The sequence below is a fragment of the Bufo bufo genome, chromosome 3 (assembly GCF_905171765.1).
Source record: "Bufo bufo chromosome 3, aBufBuf1.1, whole genome shotgun sequence".
In the NCBI taxonomy this organism is placed as follows: Eukaryota; Metazoa; Chordata; class Amphibia; order Anura; family Bufonidae; genus Bufo; species Bufo bufo.
In genome coordinates, this window is record NC_053391.1 from 42,956,223 (window position 1) to 42,975,311 (window position 19,089).

At 45.7% G+C, this 19,089-nt stretch overlaps 1 protein-coding gene across 2 annotated transcripts in view; it reads right to left on the reverse strand.

Moving 5' to 3' along the window:
* Positions 1-1,124: 1,124 nt before the first annotated feature.
* The window catches only part of MRPS6 (mitochondrial ribosomal protein S6), a 58,768-nt gene continuing 40,803 nt past the window's right edge, over positions 1,125-19,089 (reverse strand). For both annotated transcript variants that reach the window (XM_040423137.1, XM_040423139.1), the window contains 2 exons: positions 14,291-14,430; positions 1,125-1,421 (listed from right to left, as the gene is read on the reverse strand). In XM_040423137.1, the coding sequence (XP_040279071.1) occupies positions 1,229-1,421; positions 14,291-14,430 (333 nt within the window). In that variant the 3' untranslated portion in view covers positions 1,125-1,228. The remainder of the gene's footprint in view (positions 1,422-14,290; positions 14,431-19,089) is intronic.

The window sequence follows — 19,089 nt, forward strand, 5'->3', positions numbered from 1 at the left end:
CCGGCTGATCCACTGTTTAAAAGAGGGGCAGCACTCCAGTGGGGCAGGTTCCTCAGTCCCATTCAAGTGAATGTGTCTGGGCTGCACTACCAAGTATGATTTGAAATTGGCAGCCATGAGGATGGTTTTACAGTCCTGTTAGGCTCTGTTCACATTACGGTCATGGCTTCTGTTGTTAACCAATCCCATTGATATACCATGGAGGTTTCAGATGTTTAGCGCTCCAGTCTATGCCATTCATGCCAACAAAAATACCACAACCCTTGATGGAAAGCAGAAACATGAGTGTGAATAGAGCCTAAGGGTGCAATTACACCAACAGATTATCTGACCAATTTCTGTCCAATCAGACCAATAATTGGCGTGTATAACAAAAGATCTGTGTGTGTAAACAGCCATCTGACCAATGAGTGATCTGAAGCAATGAAAGCTATACGAGATCGAAAACAGCTTTGATTATGTAGAAGATACGGATTATCAGAGTGCTTTCTTGTGACCTGTGTCAACAGGATGCAAGTGGTTTCCACTCACTGATTGCAAGCAGAGATTTGAAAATTTGTGAAAGACAAAAAAAATTAAAAAAGTTTCTAAACCTATCCCATTAACATGGAATTGTTTGTGTCCCCACACAAAAATGGACTGATGTGAGAGATTTCTTTCTGTACACATACTGAAAAGCGGACCAAGAATAGGACCCCCATTATAGTGCCAGGTTTTAGAACCCCGGGAGGAGGGGCCTGGGATTTTTAGGATTTTCTGTTTTACCCCTTATTTGGCCAATTCCCCAACTTCTTTTGTAGTAAGAATGTAGTTCCTTTGAAGAAAGGAGGTTGGCGCCATCTGTTTGTAAATGGGATGGTCCTAACCAAGGCTGACCACTTTCTCGAAGGCTGTATAACAGCCACTCTGACTCTACCGTACCTACCCTCCTTGACAGTTACAGTATAAAAAATTAGGCCCATGGAGGAGATCAGATAGAAGGTACAGGAGCTCAGTGAAATTATACAGCTACGATCTAGTGGCCATTTGGTGTCCTTTCCAAGCCATTTAGGTGGCGTTACTGGTCGGTCCCAAAATATCCCAATTTTTGCTTCTCACAAGTCAATAATCTAGGAATCAATGAATTGCAAGACATTGAAAATGATTATTTTATTCTTCCAGACAAAAGAAAAAAACACAATGCTTTATATACAAGCAAGCCTTCACATGCTCCCTGAAGGACGACTCCTCATTTCTTCTTCCTGCGGCTAAATTTTGCCTCAAGATCGGTGGCGGGAAGGATGCCGGGACATGGTTTCTCTGGTGGGTTCTCCTCCTCGTGTTTCAGAATGGTTGGTCTGATCACATCGATGTCACGAGATAGATGGTCCAGCATGCTGGGAAGAATGTTGGGCGGAGAATAGAAGTCAACTAGAAAGTACCTGAAAATATACAAAAACTGAAGTTTTTGAGAAGTTTTGCATCAGCCAATCCCGAAAATGACCCCACATGTTTTGGACATTGTTGTATAAGAATTGGTTTCAGGTGGAAAAGGCCTCTAAGGGCAACAGAGTTAAAGGGGTGGTTAGGACCTGATCCTAACCAATCATCAGAACGGGGGTCCCATGTGTCATTATGAATGGAGCGGCAGGTCGAGCATGAACAACGCAGCTCTATCCCTTCTCTATGAGACTGCTGTAGAGGTTAAAAAAAAAAAGCTATTTTTTGCATGTGTTTTGCATTGTTATTGTGTATGTAGTACAAAAAATGAGGTATGCTGTTTATTTCAACTTTTTTTTTTTTTTGCAGGATGAAGTAAAATTTCAGTCGCACTAATTTGGGGTACATCCAACTCATTCATTATTGATAGGGATATTCTGGCTATTTCATGATATCCCCTATACACTGGGTGGAGGATAACAATTAGATTAGTGGGGGTCTGTCACGGCCTATGGTCGTGACTCTGTGTCGCATGCAGTTGCCAGCGGTCTGCTTGTTGTCTACCGCAGGTGAGGACAGTTTGTAGGTTTGTCTCACGTGTGGTTGCCGCTGGCAACATAATGAGGTTTGGCAGTGTAGCAGCCTGAGCTGGTTGCTAGGCGGCTCGCTGCCAAGGCATGCGGTTGCATCTGGCAACATATGTATGTATGTGTTCACTTTCCCTGTTTGGTGTGCACAGGATTTATGTTATGTGTGCATTTCCCCTTTGGGTGGCACTTGCCTTGTCTGGTGTTGGAAGGGTTAACTCCTTTCCTAGTTTGTGTGTGTGGGTGTGCCTACTTGGGCTATTTAGCCTCTGCTGCATCCCTGTAGCTGAGGGGTACTCCAGCCATGCCTTATGCTGGAGTCATCCTCCTGGTCTTATACCATCTGTCCAGGATGCAGTTGCAAGCAGACCGCTGGCAACTGCATGCGACACAAAGAGTCACGACCATAGACCGTGACAATCCCACCCCTCAAAGCCCCCCCACCAAAAAAAAAAACGGGGAAACTAGTGAGGGACCCAAAAACAGGGATAGGAGAAGGGGAAAAGAAGCAGAAACAGTGTCAGTGCCAGCGAGGCTCCCCAGGACTGCTGCCAGCCCCTGGAGGTGATGTGTCCCCACACGGCACGTCACAGCTAGGTCATCGACCCCGTACCCCTGAACTTTACAGGACAAGAACCGGAAGATCACCAAAGAGAGCCTGGGGGCAGGCGAGTATGGATTGTTCCACGAGTACAGCAGGTTGGGGTTGAAATTTTAAAAAGTGCACAAAGCTGGACAACCCCTTTAAGCTGGCCAAATACATCAGATCTATATCGGCAGGTTTTGTGGACCATCTAAGGTGCATGGAGCCTGAGATAAGTATTGGGAATGTTGGAATCAACTGCCCAGTCCTTTTGTACTTAGGAGGTATCTGGCAAAAGCATTCTCTCCCCATTCACTACATATGCACGCTCAGCCGAGCCGAGCATGGAAATATATGGAAGCATCAGGAAACATAGCTGTTGGCTGGTCGAGTGTACAGCCGATCCTGCGGCCAGCTTATTGGATCCACAGCAATCAAATCGTAATGTGTCAGGGAATCTGGTAGCAAGCATTCAAATTCCCTACGGCGCCTCCGCAGGAAAAATGAAGAATTACTTAGCGGAATGAACCGTCCATATAAGGGCTCATTCACACGGCCGTTGCCGTATTGCGGCCCGCATACGGCGGGTCTGCAATACACGGGGCACCAGCCGTGTGCATTCCGCATCACGGATGCGGACCCATTAACTTGAATGGGTCCGCAAATTCGGAGATGCGGTGCGGAACGGAACCCCACAGAAGCACTACAGAGTGCTTCCGTGGGATTCCGTGCCTCCGCACCGCAAAAAGATAGAACTTAATTTATCTTTTTGCGGAACGGACGGATCGCGGACCCCATTCAAGTGAATGGGTCCGCGATCCGTATGTAGCCGGCCCACGCTTTGCAGGCCGCAATTTGCGGTCCACAGCACGGGCATGGAGCCCTTACGTTTGCGTGAACAAGCCCTGGGTCCTCCAGATTGAGGGACGCTCTTTGTAACTCCTTTCTGCTCCAAATAATTAAGGGAAGCTCCTTTAATAACTCGGTATTTAAAGTGTACTTGGTATAGGGTATTGGAAAATGTGTGCTGGCTGATGAATATAGTACGCCACTAATGTGCGAGCAGACTCTGCCTGTTGTGGTAAATGCAATACATTATTCCAGACCTGGCTGCAGCAGCTGGTATCACAATGACAGTGGAAATTTCCACTATGCGGAGAGCGGAGGGCGGGTGGGAGTGAGCACGTCCCTGCACTGAATCTCACACCCAGGCATCCATGCAAGCTATTCAGGCTGATCCAAGAAGGGGATGGCAATGCCTTGTGCTTACAGCACGGGCTTTACGTGAAGGTCTGCAGCCACGGGGGGGGCTCAACTGATGAGGTGTGCAAAAAATAGGTAGACGCAATACATAAGTGAACGTGATATCAGTGGAATAGGTGTGAGCGAAATAAAAAAAGTAGCCTAATAATGAGCCCGACCCCCTTCACCACCACCAACACCATGAAACACACTCACGCCACAGTCGCCCCTATAATGGGGGGGGGGGGGGTACATTTATGGGTAGTTGCATGCTTTCCAGCAAATTCATTGTTCAACCGTGACCTGGTCTGTTTTACAGTTAGCCATTCTCATCCGTGCTGCCAGCAGTCGTCAATCAGGTGTGTGCCCTCCACAGATACCCGCCTAACAGCATGTGCCAGCCACAGACACCAGCTCAAGAGCGTGCGCCAGATAAAGATTGCTTCCCAAGTGTTTGAAGCCTCCATGCACTGCTTGCCATGGATGGTATCAACTCATTGCCAGTCACAGATGCCCCCGATACACTGCCAGTCACAGATGCCCCCTGATACACTGCCAGTCACAGATGCCTCCGATACATCGCAAGTCAGATTGGCTGCCAGAAAAAAAAAATGTTATCAGAAAATGCCACGGAAAACGACAGTAGTTATGGAGTAAAGCATCCTTCACACCACTCATGGGGTAAAAGTAAAAATAGATGAATAGGACATTTAAAATTGTTATAGCAATTGTCCGGGTTGTCCGGGTTTGGAGCTGAATCTGGACATACGCTCCCCTTCACTCATTTACGGTTCCTGCCTTTAACAGTATGTACACTGCTCAAAAAAATAAAGGGAACACAAAAATAACACATCCTAGATCTGAGTTAATTAAATATTCTTCTGAAATACTTTGCTCTTTACATAGTTGAATGTGCTGACAACAAAATCACACAAAAATTAAAAAATGGGAATCAAATTTTTCAACCCATGGAGGTCTGGATTTGGAGTCACACTCAAAATTAAAGTGGAAAAACACACTACAGGCTGATCCAACTTTGATGTAATGTCCTTAAAACAAGTCAAAATGAGGCTCAGTAGTGTGTGTGGCCTCCACGTGCCTGTATGACCTCCCTACAACGCCTGTGCATGCTCCTGATGAGGTGGCGGACGGTCTCCTGAGGGATCTCCTCCCAGACCTGGACTAAAGCATCTGCCAACTCCTGGACAGTATGTGGTGCAATGTGACGTTGGTGGATAGAGCGAGACGTGATGTCCCAGATGTGCTCAATTGGATTCAGGTCTGGGGAACGGGCGGGCCAGTCCATAGCATCAATGCCTTTGTCTTGCAGGAACTGCTGACACACTCCAGCCACATGAGGTCTAGCATTGTCTTGCATTAGGAGGAACCCAGGGCCAACCGCACCAGCATATGGTCTCACAAGGGGTCTGAGGATCTCATCTCGGTACCTAATGGCAGTCAGGCTACCTCTGGCGAGCACATGGAGGGCTGTGCGGCCCTCCAAAGAAATGCCACCCCACACCATTACTGACCCAATGCCAAACCGGTCATGCTGGAGGATGTTGCAGGCAGCAGAACGTTCTCCACGGCGTCTCCAGACTGTCACGTCTGTCACATGTGCTCAGTGTGAACCTGCTTTCATCTGTGAAGAGCACAGGGCGCCAATGGCGAATTTGCCAATCTTGGTGTTCTCTGGCAAATGCCAAACATCCTGCACGGTGTTGGGCTGTAAACGGTGTTTCTGACCGTTTGAGCAGATACATGCACATTTGTGGCCTGCTGGAGGTCATTTTGCAGGGCTCTGGCAGTGCTCCTCCTGTTCCTCCTTGCACAAAGGCGGAGGTAGCGGTCCTGCTCCTGGTTTGTTGCCCTCCTACGGCCTCCTCCACGTCTCCTGATGTACTGGCCTGTCTCCTGGTAGCGCCTCCATGCTCTGGACACTACGCTGACAGACACAGCAAACCTTCTTGCCACAGCTCGCATGGATGTGCCATCCTGGATAAGCTGCACTACCTGAGACATTTGTGTGGGTTGTAGACTCAGTCTCATGCTACCACTAGAGTGAAAGCACCGCCAGCATTCAAAAGTGACCAAAACATCAGCCATGAAGCATAGGAACTGGGAAGTGGTCTGTGGTCACCACCTGCAGAACCACTCCTTTATTGGGGGTGTCTTGCTAATTGCCTATAATTTCCACCTGTTGTCTATCCCATTTGCACAACAGCATGTGAAATTGATTGTCACTCAGTGTTGCTTCCTAAGTGGACAGTTTGATTTCACAGAAGTGTGATTGACTTGGAGTTACATTGTGTTGTTTAAAGGGGTTATCCGAGTTAACTTAATTTCTCTCTATGGCTTTATTTCTCCTATACATTAGTTTTCCTAAATCACTTGCAGTACCTATCTTGTGCCGTTTCTCTGCTATACTAAACAGTCATGTGACCGCCCACGTCATCAGCTGTGACGTTCCGTTTACATGGAGCTCTCTGCTTGTCGGAGTGACTAAGCCATGTAAACGGAACGTCATCAGCCTTGGCCACGCCCCCACCTCTCTGGATTACAGTCCGTGCGGCTGTGAGTTGATCGCGCATGCGCGATCCTCACTTGTGCCGCGGCTACCTCCAAGTTCCTCCCTGCGGCTAATAGCTGATCCAATGGTATAAAATATTCTAACCCCCAGGCGTTCCCATGGTGACGGGGACGCTTGCCTGGTTAGAATATACCATCGGATCTGAGTTTTTCGAGCTCAGTGAGATCGTAAAAAACTCAAATCCGATGGTATATTCTAACCCCCAAGCGTTCCCATGGTGACAGGGACGCTTGCCTGGGGGTTAGAATATACAGGGCGCTGTAGTGAGCTCTTTACTTGGATTATTACAGGATATCTCTTACTTTGTCTTAGGGCTCTTTCACACTTGCGTTATTGTCTTCCGGCATAGAGTTCCGTCGTCGGGACTCTATGCCGGAAGAATACTGATCAGGATTATCCTAATGCATTCTGAATGGAGAGTAATCCGTTCAGGATGCATCAGGATGTCTTCAGTTCCGGTACGGAACGTTTTTTGGCCGGAGAAAATACCGCAGCATGCTGCGCTTTTTGCTCCGGCCAAAAATCCTGAAGACTTGCCGCAAGGCCGGATCCGGGATCAATGCCCATTGAAAGGCATTGATCCGGATCCGGCCTTAAGCTAAACGTCGTTTCGGCGCATTACCGGACCCGACGTTTAGCTTTTTCTGAATAGTTACCATGGCTACCGGGACGCTAAAGTCCTGACAGCCATGGTAAGTGTAGCGGGGAGCGGGGGAGCAGTGTACTTACCGTCCGTGCGGCTCCCCGGGCGCTCCAGAGTGACGTCAGGGCGCCCCAAGCGCATGGATCACGTGATCACATGGATCACGTCATCCATGCGCATGGGGCGCTCTGACGTCATTCTGGAGCGCCCGGGGAGCCGCACGGACTGTAAGTATACCGCTCCCCCGCTCCCCGCTCCTACTATGGCAACCAGGACTTTAATAGCGTCCTGGGTGCCATAGTAACACTGAAAGCATTTGGAAGACGGTTCCGTCTTCAAATGCTTTCAGTACACTTGCGTTGTTACGGATCCGGCAGGCACCTCCGGCAACGGAAGTGCATGCCGGATCCCAACAACGCAAGTGTGAAAGAGGCCTTAGCTCTGTACTCCGGTAATAGCAGAGCAGGCAGTTCGGGGGGCGGCGCTCACTCACTGTCACTGACGTCACGCGCCTGCTCCTCCCACTAGGCGGAGCAGGCGCGTGACGTCAGTGAGTGAACGCCGCCTGCACTGCCTGCTGTTGTTACCGGAGCTAAGCCAAAGTAAGAGTCAGAGACTCAGAGATTTCAAAATAATAAGAAAATAGCTCTGCATTGAGAAATGAAGTGACTGATTAGTTTATTAATATACTGCTGCTGTGAGCGTCGGGGAGGGGGATCTGTGGATGGCACTGTAGGGGGATCTGTGGATGGCAGGCAGTGCCATCCACAGATCCCCCTACAGTGCCATCCACAGACCACAGATCCCCCTCCCCTAAACAGTGCCATCCACACAGATCTCCCCCCTAAACAGTGCCATCCACAGATCCCCCTACAGTGCCATCCACAGACCACAGATCCCCCTCCCCTAAACAGTGCCATCCACACAGATCCCCCTCCCCTAAACAGTGCCATCATGATGATCAACCCCTCCCACAAATATTCATGAGGGAGAGATGAGTCATTGTTGTTACTGCTGCATGTAAACACAGCAATAACAGAACCTAGAAAAGGTGTAAAGATCGTTTTTTTAAAAAAAAATCAAGCTTGACTAATGTATATGTATATCCTGATTAATTTTGTTAGGTTTTATTTTTTTTCCCATAACTCGGATAACCCCTTTAAGTGTTCCCTTTATTTTTTTGAGCAGTGTATTTTGCAGTCTGCAAAAAAAAAAAAAAAAAGCGTTGCATCAGTGTTTTTTGCGGATCCACTGTAGCAATGCCTGTCCTTGTCCGCAAAACGGAATAGGGCAGGTTTTATTTATTTTTTGGCGGGAACAGACACGCGGACACGGAACGCGCGCGGAATCATTCCGGAGCATCAGAGCATTTCTTGCTCCAATGCTCCCGCAGGGCAAGGACTTTTTCTTCACTACTGGTGATGTACCAGGCTTTTTCTCATTATGCTAGGTGGAGACGTCAGCCTAGCAGTGAGACCTAGCATTAAGCTCAGTGATGTCACCGGCACAAATAGGTGGTCTTTAGCGCTGCCCTAGGCCGTTTTACAGGCTAGGGCTGTATTAAAGACGGCCCAATGGTTCCGATGACGTCACTGGGATCACTGCTAGGCGGAAGCCTCTGCCTAGCATACTAAAAAAAGGGGGAGGGGCAAGGGGGAGCATCGGAGCTAGAAATGCTCTGATGCTCCACTCATACATGGTAAATGAGTGAAGGGGAGGTTATGTCCGGGTTTAACTCTGAAACCAGACAACCCCTTTAACCTTCCTTTCCGGCAGCGCCCCCTGCTGTTTATCCTTCTGGTCCACCTTCTCCTGCATTCAGTAGTGGACCGACATATATAGCGCCGTGGGAAAAGAATCAGTAGAACCTGTAATTTCTTAGCTGGGCTTAGGAGTCCAGTGGGCGGTTCCATCAGTGACAGGTTTTTTATTTTTATTTTACATGAAATGACACAGGATCAATCTGCCCAGCTCCTCCTGCTCTATAACCTAAAGCTAAAATCTAGACTGGACTGCATCTTCATGATGACAGGCCCCTTTAAAGCAGCACTTGAGGTGAAGAAACAGTGAAGATTGGGAACATAATGTGTGATAGCAAATCCGAATTTTAGCCACAACCTAAAAATCCTTTTCAAGCCAAATTCATAACCCCTTACCGACATCGGCCGTACACGTACCCGCGGGCAGGGTCTGTGAATGGAGATAACTCAATAGCGACCATGGCATCTGGAAGGTGAGTCAGGTGAAATTGTAGGGTGCTGATCAGTTGCCATGGCAGACTGGGGTCTTGTGAAGGCTCCTAGGCCTAGCACTGTAATTTTCCAATTAATTAGGAAGTCATCACAAGCACCAGTACTATAGTATTACAATCTACAGTAGCGTTCGAATGATCGTCCTATAGGAGGATTTAAAATAAAATTTTAAAAAAATACAAAATTTAAAAAATATTATTTTTTTAACTATTGAAAATTCAAGTCACCACTTTCTCAATTTTACACATAAAATAAACAAAGAATGAACAGTTGATATCACTGCATCTGAACCATTAAGATATGAAACTATTTATCCTGCATGGTTAAATAGCCATAACACAAAAAAAACAAACACCACATCTGTTTTGGCCACTTTGCCTCCCTAAAATTTATTTTTATTTTTTATAGGTGATGAAAAAAGGTATGGACTACAAAATGGTACCAATTAAAACTACAGCTCTCCCCTCAGGATAGGTCACCAATATCAGACTGGGCACAGCACCTGGAACCCATGCCAATAAGCTCCTTGAGAAAGCGGAGCGCCGCGACCTCCTTGCAGCTGGTCCTCCAGAGCATGAGATGCACTTTGTAGCTCAGACTGATGGGACACCCTTCTCAAAATTTCTTAATGGGGAATTTTTAAATAGACTTTCTTAACCCAACCACCCCTTTATAAAACAATTTAAAAAATATTCCATCAATGATGTGTTCATAATTGTCTCTTCATCCTGCAAGTGTTTCAGCATAGTTATATTATATGGACTCTGGGCCAAACAAAATGCCGCCCGGACTCTGGGCAAAAACAAAATGCCGCCCGGACGCTGGGCAAAAACAAAATGCCGCCCGGACGCTGGGCAAAAACAAAATGCCGCCCGGACGCTGGGCAAAAACAAAATGCCGCCCGGACGCTGGGCAAAAACAAAATGCCGCCCCGGACGCTGGGCAAAAACAAAATGCCGCCCGGACGCTGGGCAAAAACAAAATGCCGCCCGGACGCTGGGCAAAAACAAAATGCCGCCCGGACGCTGGGCAAAAACAAAATGCCGCCCCGGACGCTGGGCAAAAACAAAATGCCGCCCGGACGCTGGGCAAAAACAAAATGCCGCCCGGACGCTGGGTAAAAACAAATAAACATCGCCTGGACTTTAATAGGGTTGATTCTGCTAAAGAGTTCCCTTTTAAAACTTTTTTTTTTTTTTTCCCTTCAGATAAAATGAATGTTATTTGAGCCATTTCTGTAAAATTCCTTCCACCGGGCTGGCTGGTTGACGTGGGTGTGAAAATACTTCAGAGTAAACAAGCCCGATACAGGGAGCGCTGTGCATTAAATGGGAGAAGAATGATCTCTCAGGCAGCACACCCGCGATGAGAAACAACATCCCAACAAGAAATGACACTACCAGCCAAATAATCTGTACATTTATTTTTTTGGGTACGACACCTTAAAAGGAAAGTTCCAACTTAAAAGGGGATGTGTCGACTGGTTGTGGACCTCTAAACAACCCGCACGTCTTTACACAGACAGGGTTTGGCTTTCTATGTATGCACTGGTGGTACCCGGCCGTCACGGGAAAAAGTTCAGATTTCAGATAGAATACTCGATAGCTGCAGCCCTAAACCCTTTGGGCACCTTATGATGCCGTCACCCCCCTGATTCACAGAAAATAGCCACCCTCTCACATCACAAAGATTAATCCCTGGATCAGGTACCCCATGCATAATTTTCTGCCGGCAACCCTTGCGATTAGCTAGCTTAATGGCATCACTTATTGCCTGGCTACCATCCGGGACGCCGGCCGGGCGGTTCTCACATCCTGGCATTCACAAAGAAGTTAACAACCAACAAAAAGCCAGCAGACCGCTTACAAAAAAGGGATAAAAAAGCAACTTATTAAAACAGACAGGCCGGGACAATAGTGCCATTGACAAGGATCCCAGGGTTTTTCTTTAAACAACATCAAACTGCGTGGCCTTACAGCTGCGTGGCCTACCAGAAGTTGGCTCGAAAAAAGAAAAGAAGAAGTATATACACACACATATACACATATATATATATATATATATATATATATATATATATATAAATAAAAAAAAATAAAAAAAAAATTGCATTGTGTAGTCCTTTACCATGTTTAGAAAAACATACTTAGGTCCCTTTCACAGGAGCGAGTTCCACGCATTGGACTCACAGCATGCATCATGCTATGCGATCCCGGCAGTGCTGGGAGGTCAGGATGGGTGTTCTCTCTGACACATGCTGCAAGTCCAATGCGTGGAACTCGCTCGTGTCGAAGGGGCCGTAACGTTCCATAAACTCAATATGTGACAGGCAGGTAGCGAAACCCTGGACAGGCTGCAGTTCACATCACAACCACTGGGCGGCCAGGGATAGCCACATATAGTATAAACATCTTCCGACAAAGTATCGCAAAATCACTTTTTTTTTTTTTTCATAGCTGGTCATCTCACGCTACACATCTTTGGATATTTTGAGCCAAGAGGAAAGGAAAGGATGGACAGATCTGTATACAGTGATACAGCTCTGATACAGGGAGATCTTCCCGTGTACCCTTCAGGACCTATGCGGCATAGGCTTATAGTATGGTCCTTGTAGTAGAAATACGCTAATCATTCGTTACTGCTCTCAATCATACATTTCAGCTCAAACTACGTACGTTACTATTGCTATCCATATAACAACAGGCTGCATTGATGGGATAAGCAGGTCGGTTTTAGGTGTGGCAAACTGGGCAACTGCCCAGGGCCCCTGTCTGCTTTGCTCCATGACAACAGCACAGTGCTCTCTGGCTCCTGTACTGATCTATATGCTGGTATCGAAAAGGGTATTTCCATTTCATAAATTGATGGCATATCACTAGGATATCACCACTTTGTGATTGTTGGCGGGGTCCAACCACTGGGAGCCCCACAGATCCTGAGAGTGAAGAAGTCTCAGCGCTAAGACTTTCGACCGCCCAGCTGTGAAGGCAACTAGCCCTCTACTACACCAAATAAAATAAAATAAAAAACACCTTAAAATGTCGATATTTATTATGATCCTCTAAAAAGACCAGATTTCAGCGGTGTGTCACACATCAGCTAAAAGTAAGTGGTTGCTGAGAACCAACATCATAATCATTGCAGCCCAGGCCTGGAAAAGAGTCAAATCTACCTGAGAAGAGTCCTGGTTAGTCATGAATTCCTGCTCTCCTGCTGATGACTGACAGTCTTCTACCTCGTTTTCTCCCTTTCTCTCTAGGAGACAACTGCCAATCATCAGCAGATGGTGAGAGAGCAGGAGATTAGGAATAACCAGGACTCTTCTCAGGTAGATTTGACTCTTTTCCAGGCCTGGGCTGCAATGATTATGATTCTGGTTCTCAGCAACCACTTACTTTTAGCTGATGTGTGACACACCGCTGAGATCAGCATTTCTGTCACTACTTCTGTCAGATATTCAGCATAAAGTTGATAACCGGTTCCCTTTAATGACATTTACCCATGAAAAACTAAAACTTGGTAACCATGGTGACGTTGCCGTCCATGATCAGCAATGCACAGTCTGCTATTAGCAGGTGACTTCTCGGACAATCATACAAAATAATTCAGTCTCCATTAACCACTTGCTGACTACCTTTGTTTCTAAACATCGTGATGCTGATCGTGCAGGAGCGGTGAGCAAGCTGTCCGTGACACTAGGGTTCCCCATTCCCCCATAGAGAAGTCAGTTGGGGATTTTCACCATCCCTGCCTTCCTCATTGCTCACAAATCGCTGTGTATAGAGATCCCAGCAATTATGTGACCGGGTGTGTGCACACGCTGCTGGGTCTTAGCAGACCCAGATCAGCTCTGCAGTAAGGCTCTTCAGCTCTGTACAACCTCTCTAGAGGCTCTGCTACCCCTGTAATTGGGGCTACTATGTCAGCCCAGTTACAGGAGATATCAGCAATACATTTTTTTTATTTTTATGTAATGTTATAGCTTGTACCCCCCCCCGACCAAGGTCTTTAGTAACCTTATGGAGGCACATCGTGTACAATTATAGAAAAAAAATATATAATAATAATAATAAAAATTTAACACAGAGTCTAGCTCTGCCCCCAATGACCATAACCTATAGATCTCATATCAAAATGACGGTTTTGGAAACATAATTTTAAAAGACTATTTTAGTTGCACTTTGTAACATAAAAAAAGGAATGTGAAAAACAGACTATTTTCACCCCTATTTTTCTGGTTGTGAAAAAAACTAAACAAAAAATAGTAAAAGAAAAATAACATAAAAGTAAAGCCCATGTAGCACCAAAAAAAAGGGGGCCTCTTCAGAATGGGAGAGGGTAAATGTCCCAGGCGTCAGACAGAAACAACTGATTCTAAATGGGCATCATGAAGTTGGGGGGCACGAGAAAAAGGCCTTCGTTATTTTGAAAGTTATCTCCAGTTATACTGCTGACTGCTTCTGCCACCAAAAGGAACTGTGAAGGTACACCGGTGTAGAGAGGGCGGTATAAAGCTGAATTTTGCTGGTGCCAAGATCCTTCTGATGTATATCTAGTTTATACAGACCTTGATATATACGTGATACACAAGTTATGTCTATACAATGCTATGGACACGTCTTCCACCCCAAAGACATCTTTATGGATCAGATTCATTGGTCGCCTTGTCCTACTTACCAAAAAATTTTTCTTAACAATGGACCAGAGCGGTGGGAACCAGGTGAGCATGCTTCTTGTATTAGGTCAACCACGCTAGGCGGGCTATCTGAAAACAGAGGGGATCCTGGACAACCACTAAGATCCACCCTAAACTCAAGCAGGGTCTACAAAACCCCCTTCCATTTTCTGGCCAAGACAAGCTGAACATTCAGGACAATCCTGACAAATTTGAGACTTTTGGCAACTGATCATTCTATTGTCCCCCTACCCTAACTCCTTATCGAACAGTGTTCCCATTTTGCAGGACGTACATACCCTCCTTGTATGTGGCGCTGATTGTGCTTGGAGATTTTGTAAGGAAGGTTCTTCTCTCCAAGGTTCTCCAGGTTCCTGACAATGGCTCCTTTTTCCATCAGTGTCTCTATCGTACGTTTTAGCGTTGCCACAGTCTCAGGCTGCAAAAAAAAAAAAGAAGACGACAGGGAAAGAATTAACAAGTTTACTTATATCCTTTGCCTATTTACCAACATTTTTTGTAAGCCCCCATCCATGGAAGCTCAAAAACCCACACACTTATAGGTGGGGCTTACTTACCTGACTTAAAGGGGTTGTCTCATCTGAGATGCTGGTGGCACATCGCTAGGATATGCCACCAATGTCAGATAGGTGTGGGTCCCACCTCAGTCTCTAGAATTGGGTCCCAAAATGGAACGAGAGCAAACTTCACTTCTATGGGAGTTCTGGCTCAGCTATTTTCAGGAGTCCCATAGAGGTGTATGGAGAGGTGGCCATGCATGCGCGGTGCACTTCCCATTCACTTCTATGGGACTTCGAAAAAAAAGCCAAGCGCACTCGCTAAACTATTGTAGGAACTCCCATGGAAGGGAGTGGGGAACACGCTGCATGGTGCACTATCGTTCACTTTGGGGGCCCTGTTCTAGAGGCAGGTGCAGGTCCGAGAGGTAACACCGCACTTACAGATGTAGCACAGTTAACACACACACACTTGGTGAGTTATCACTTCTGGTTAACGCATTATGACTTAACTCTGCTACATCTGTATCTGACACTGGTGGTATATTCTAGTGATATGCCACCAATATCTCAGAAGACACAAGCCCTTTAAGTACCATCCAGTTTCGGCCCAGAACAGCCACAATTTGCTGGGACTGTCTGAAAATTAGGGACAGTCCCTACAAATTCAGGAATGTTGGCAACCATGCCATCTCTCCTAGGACAGACCAATATGAGGGCAAGACGGTGCAAAAATGGAGTTACTTTAAACCCCTGTTGGTCAACACAGGCCATTTGATGGCCACCCCATTCATGCTTACTACCCATTGTCTATGAAGTTTCTGTTTATTCCTTTCAATATACTGGAGGTTCATTATGCAAGTGTAGCCACGTGACCTTTGTTCTTCGGGACAGTTACTAATGTACCTTAAAGACCGAACAGCAGGCTGGGTAGACATGAGGTTGACTGCTTTCACACATCCAAAAATAATATATTAGGGAATCAATGTTAATAGAAGGGTTCCCCATTCTAAACCCTCATCTATTAGCCAAAGACACTGCAAAGAGCATTTCTAACTCTGGAGCACCCAACACATCCATGCCTCACATGGACAGCCACAAATTTCATTGGAAATAGTGTCATGATTCATTTCACCTGTGGAAGGACTGCAGGGAAATTTAACACAATTTGGTTCTCTTCTGCTTAATTACAATTGGCCTTCCTCAAGAACATGGCAATGACCTTCACCCCATTTACTTCTCAATTATGTCAAGTCCACCAGACAAGGATATTTTTAAAGCCTCATGCAGATGTCCGTGGAACACGGTCCGTGAGATACCGGACTGGAATTGCAGGAGCGCACAGAGTCATAGCAACCAATGACGCCGTGCGCTCCTGCAATGCCAGTCCAGTATCTCACGGACCGTGTTCCACGGACATCTATCTGCATGAGGCTTAATACTTGCTTAACAATCATATTTTAGGGATATGTTTTTTAAAAACTTTTAATCTTAATAAGTTAATAAGATGCCCTTGGCAATTTGCCATGTAGCATAAGGATTTAGATCTCTGATCTGAGGATCTCTAAGACTCTAATGGGTCTGTAATGCATTTAACAGTTTCTATTCGTTGACTGAAATCAGACTTGAATATGAATAATGTAAAGATCAAATTCATTCAAAAACTTTTGTTTAGGTTTGTGTTCCCAATTCCTACACAAGTGCCCAAGGAGAATCAGATTTCGATATTTCTTCTGTATCACATCTATTAGAGCTTTGCTCCATTGATTTGTATAAAGGACATCTTCAGGCAAGATGGTAGTCAGATGACTTCTGACCACAAAGTGACATGGTAAAGTTCAATTCAAACTTCAAAGTATGTCTCCATATAAGCCCATGAGCCATTGGGGGTGCTCATGAATGGTCACAAATTAACGTTCCTCGGTTACCCATGGTCATGGGTGACCGTGCAAAAGGAGGTCATCTCAGGATGCAGACGGTGGACAACAAAATACTTAAAATAATTGGCAACTAGAGGGAAACCACTGAACAGAGATTATAAAACAAGTGTTAGTTGTCCGAGGCTAGTCGGAGCAAGAGAACTCCAGCTCATTTTTGAGGTTTTTTATTGGACCTTTGAATCAAGCCTTCTTCAGATTGTGTAGTATGTGATGTTACTTTGCAAGAAATAAATGTAATAAAAGGAAACTTAGCTTTTGGAAACAAGGTATTACTCAAATTACACATCCTTCTGGTACTGACACAGTAAAACACATTTTTAGAAAAAGAGAATAGTGCTAATTTTTTTAGTATCTTGACTCTCGTCCTATAAAGCTAAGAAAACTTAAATTTCATGGAAAAATCAAATAACCAGGGATTTTGTTGGTCTGCAATAATAAGATTATTAAAAGTTTCCATCAAGGTAGCACAATGTAGGCTTTCCTTTCTTCAGCTTCGACAAGCATGGCACAGTGAGAGGTATGCTGCTTAGCAGGGTATGGAGATGGTCCTATGACATGTGCTCTTCAGCACTTTGTCTGTGCCAGGGCTATAGATGCACAACCAATATATCACTCATTCACTTCATTTTGGTTCTTTCCTCTCGTTCATAACATTAGTTTCCCAAATGTAACCAGTGGGTCTATGCCGAATCCTGGTACAAACGAGGCATTGTTTCTCAGGACTCCACTCTGGATTCTGAGCTAATGAGAACTCTTCAACATATTACTGAATTTCATTGCTTGGCAGTAAGATAATCTGTAGTTTACCCGACAACCTGATCACACATACTGGATATGCTTTTTTTGGCTCTCTCTGCATGTCAACTTTTTAAAAGACAAGAACATTTATTTTTTTCCTCCTCCCATGTAAAAAAATAAGAATAAAATAATAATATTCATTCAATCTGTAACACATTGAAAAACCTGGAACAAAGAAATACACTACAAATTCTCAAAAAGTTCTAGTACACAGAACCCTAGAAGTGCTACATAACATACTAAGGTACCTGCATCTGTAAAAATGTTGGTAGTATAAACTGTGGTGGAGAACCTCCAACATGACACTGCTTGTCTCACAGGTTTTTAGTCTTCTAACTGGTGTGTATTGCTTAGAGTAGGCCGTACCAGTAGACTGGAAGAACCTCCTAATTTTGGAAGGATCGCCCAACAATCAATATGTATACAGGGAACTTTCCGACACTCCTCGATGACCGACGTTGATGCAATATAGGATCAGACATGTACAATGTAAAATCAGACATACCTGATCCGCTACGTTTGTCACAAAGGATTCAGCATGTTCTGGTTAAAGACAATAATTTGGACATTGAGCAGATTTTAAGAAAGTGACGCGGGGGGGAGGGGAGTGGCCGGAAGCAGATGGTGCGAGATGCTTGATCCCTGAGCTCTGTAGCCAGCAAGCTCCAACAAGCTTTAAATTTGCTCACCCCTCACAATTATGGGGAAGAGAAGGGTGGTAAAAGGTCCCGAAGAGCAGCGCGGACTGCCAGGATACCTCAGTGTCCCTGACTATGGACACGTTCGTCTGCAGGGAGAGAGACGAGCCTAACTCCAAGATGGCGCCCCTTCATTATACCACACAGTCACATGGCGGATCGGACCTCACTTCGCAGCTGACCTCCCGCCTGTCGCCGGCAGTGCTCTCCATACTCCATGGACCGTCGTCCTGTGCCGGAATCTGAGGTGAGGAGGTGGCTAGGGTAACCAGGACCCGTGGCAGGAGAGGAGGAGCCCGGAATGTTAGGTGCCATGTTACATGCGCCTTCACCCTCCTTAAGGGGAGACCTCCAGGGACAGCTCCTGAACCCACATGTCTTTAGCCAAGCTAATACCACATTGCAGCGGTCACTGGTGGCCTCACTGAACCCTCTTACTCATGGCTCGCCACAAAGCACCCCTCTAGTTGTTCTTAGTTGTACTCTCCCTGGCTCCCGCCATGTTCCCAATGCAAGTCTTATTGGTAGTCTTTGGCCTGCTTTTGCTTCAGGGCCTTAGCATTAGACTTCAACTGAAACCCTATGCAGAGATAATTAGTAATTATATGCTTCAGAATGTTCCTTTTGCTATACCTTATAGTATGGGTTTTACTCAGGGTATTTTTATTATATGTTATGTATTCTTCATTCTTATGATTTATCCTACCTTATGTCTGACTCTCTCCTTTGCTCTCTATAGAGGTTCTTTTTTTTATCCCATTCCACAAGGGTGGGAGGCGGACCCGTTGAGACCTGGTACACCGAATGCTGAACATAAACCCCCTCATCATTTGTGGTGGAGAGCCTCTCTTGGTCAGTATGGTTAAGTTTTTAACCTTAAAATGTTAAAGGTCTGAATTCAGCCTCTAATCAGAGACTTTCCCTCCAAGAAATGCGTAGGTCTAAGGCAGAGATAATATTACTCCAAGAGACACATCTTTCTGGGACGGGGTCACTGCAGTTTGCAAAACACTGGTTCCCTACATCTTACATGGCGAACGCCCCAACCAAAACGGCAGGAGTTGCTATATTAATAGCTAAATCATGTCCTTCACGAATTGAAAAGATAGAGGCAGACACATGAGGACGCGATCTCATTATTGAT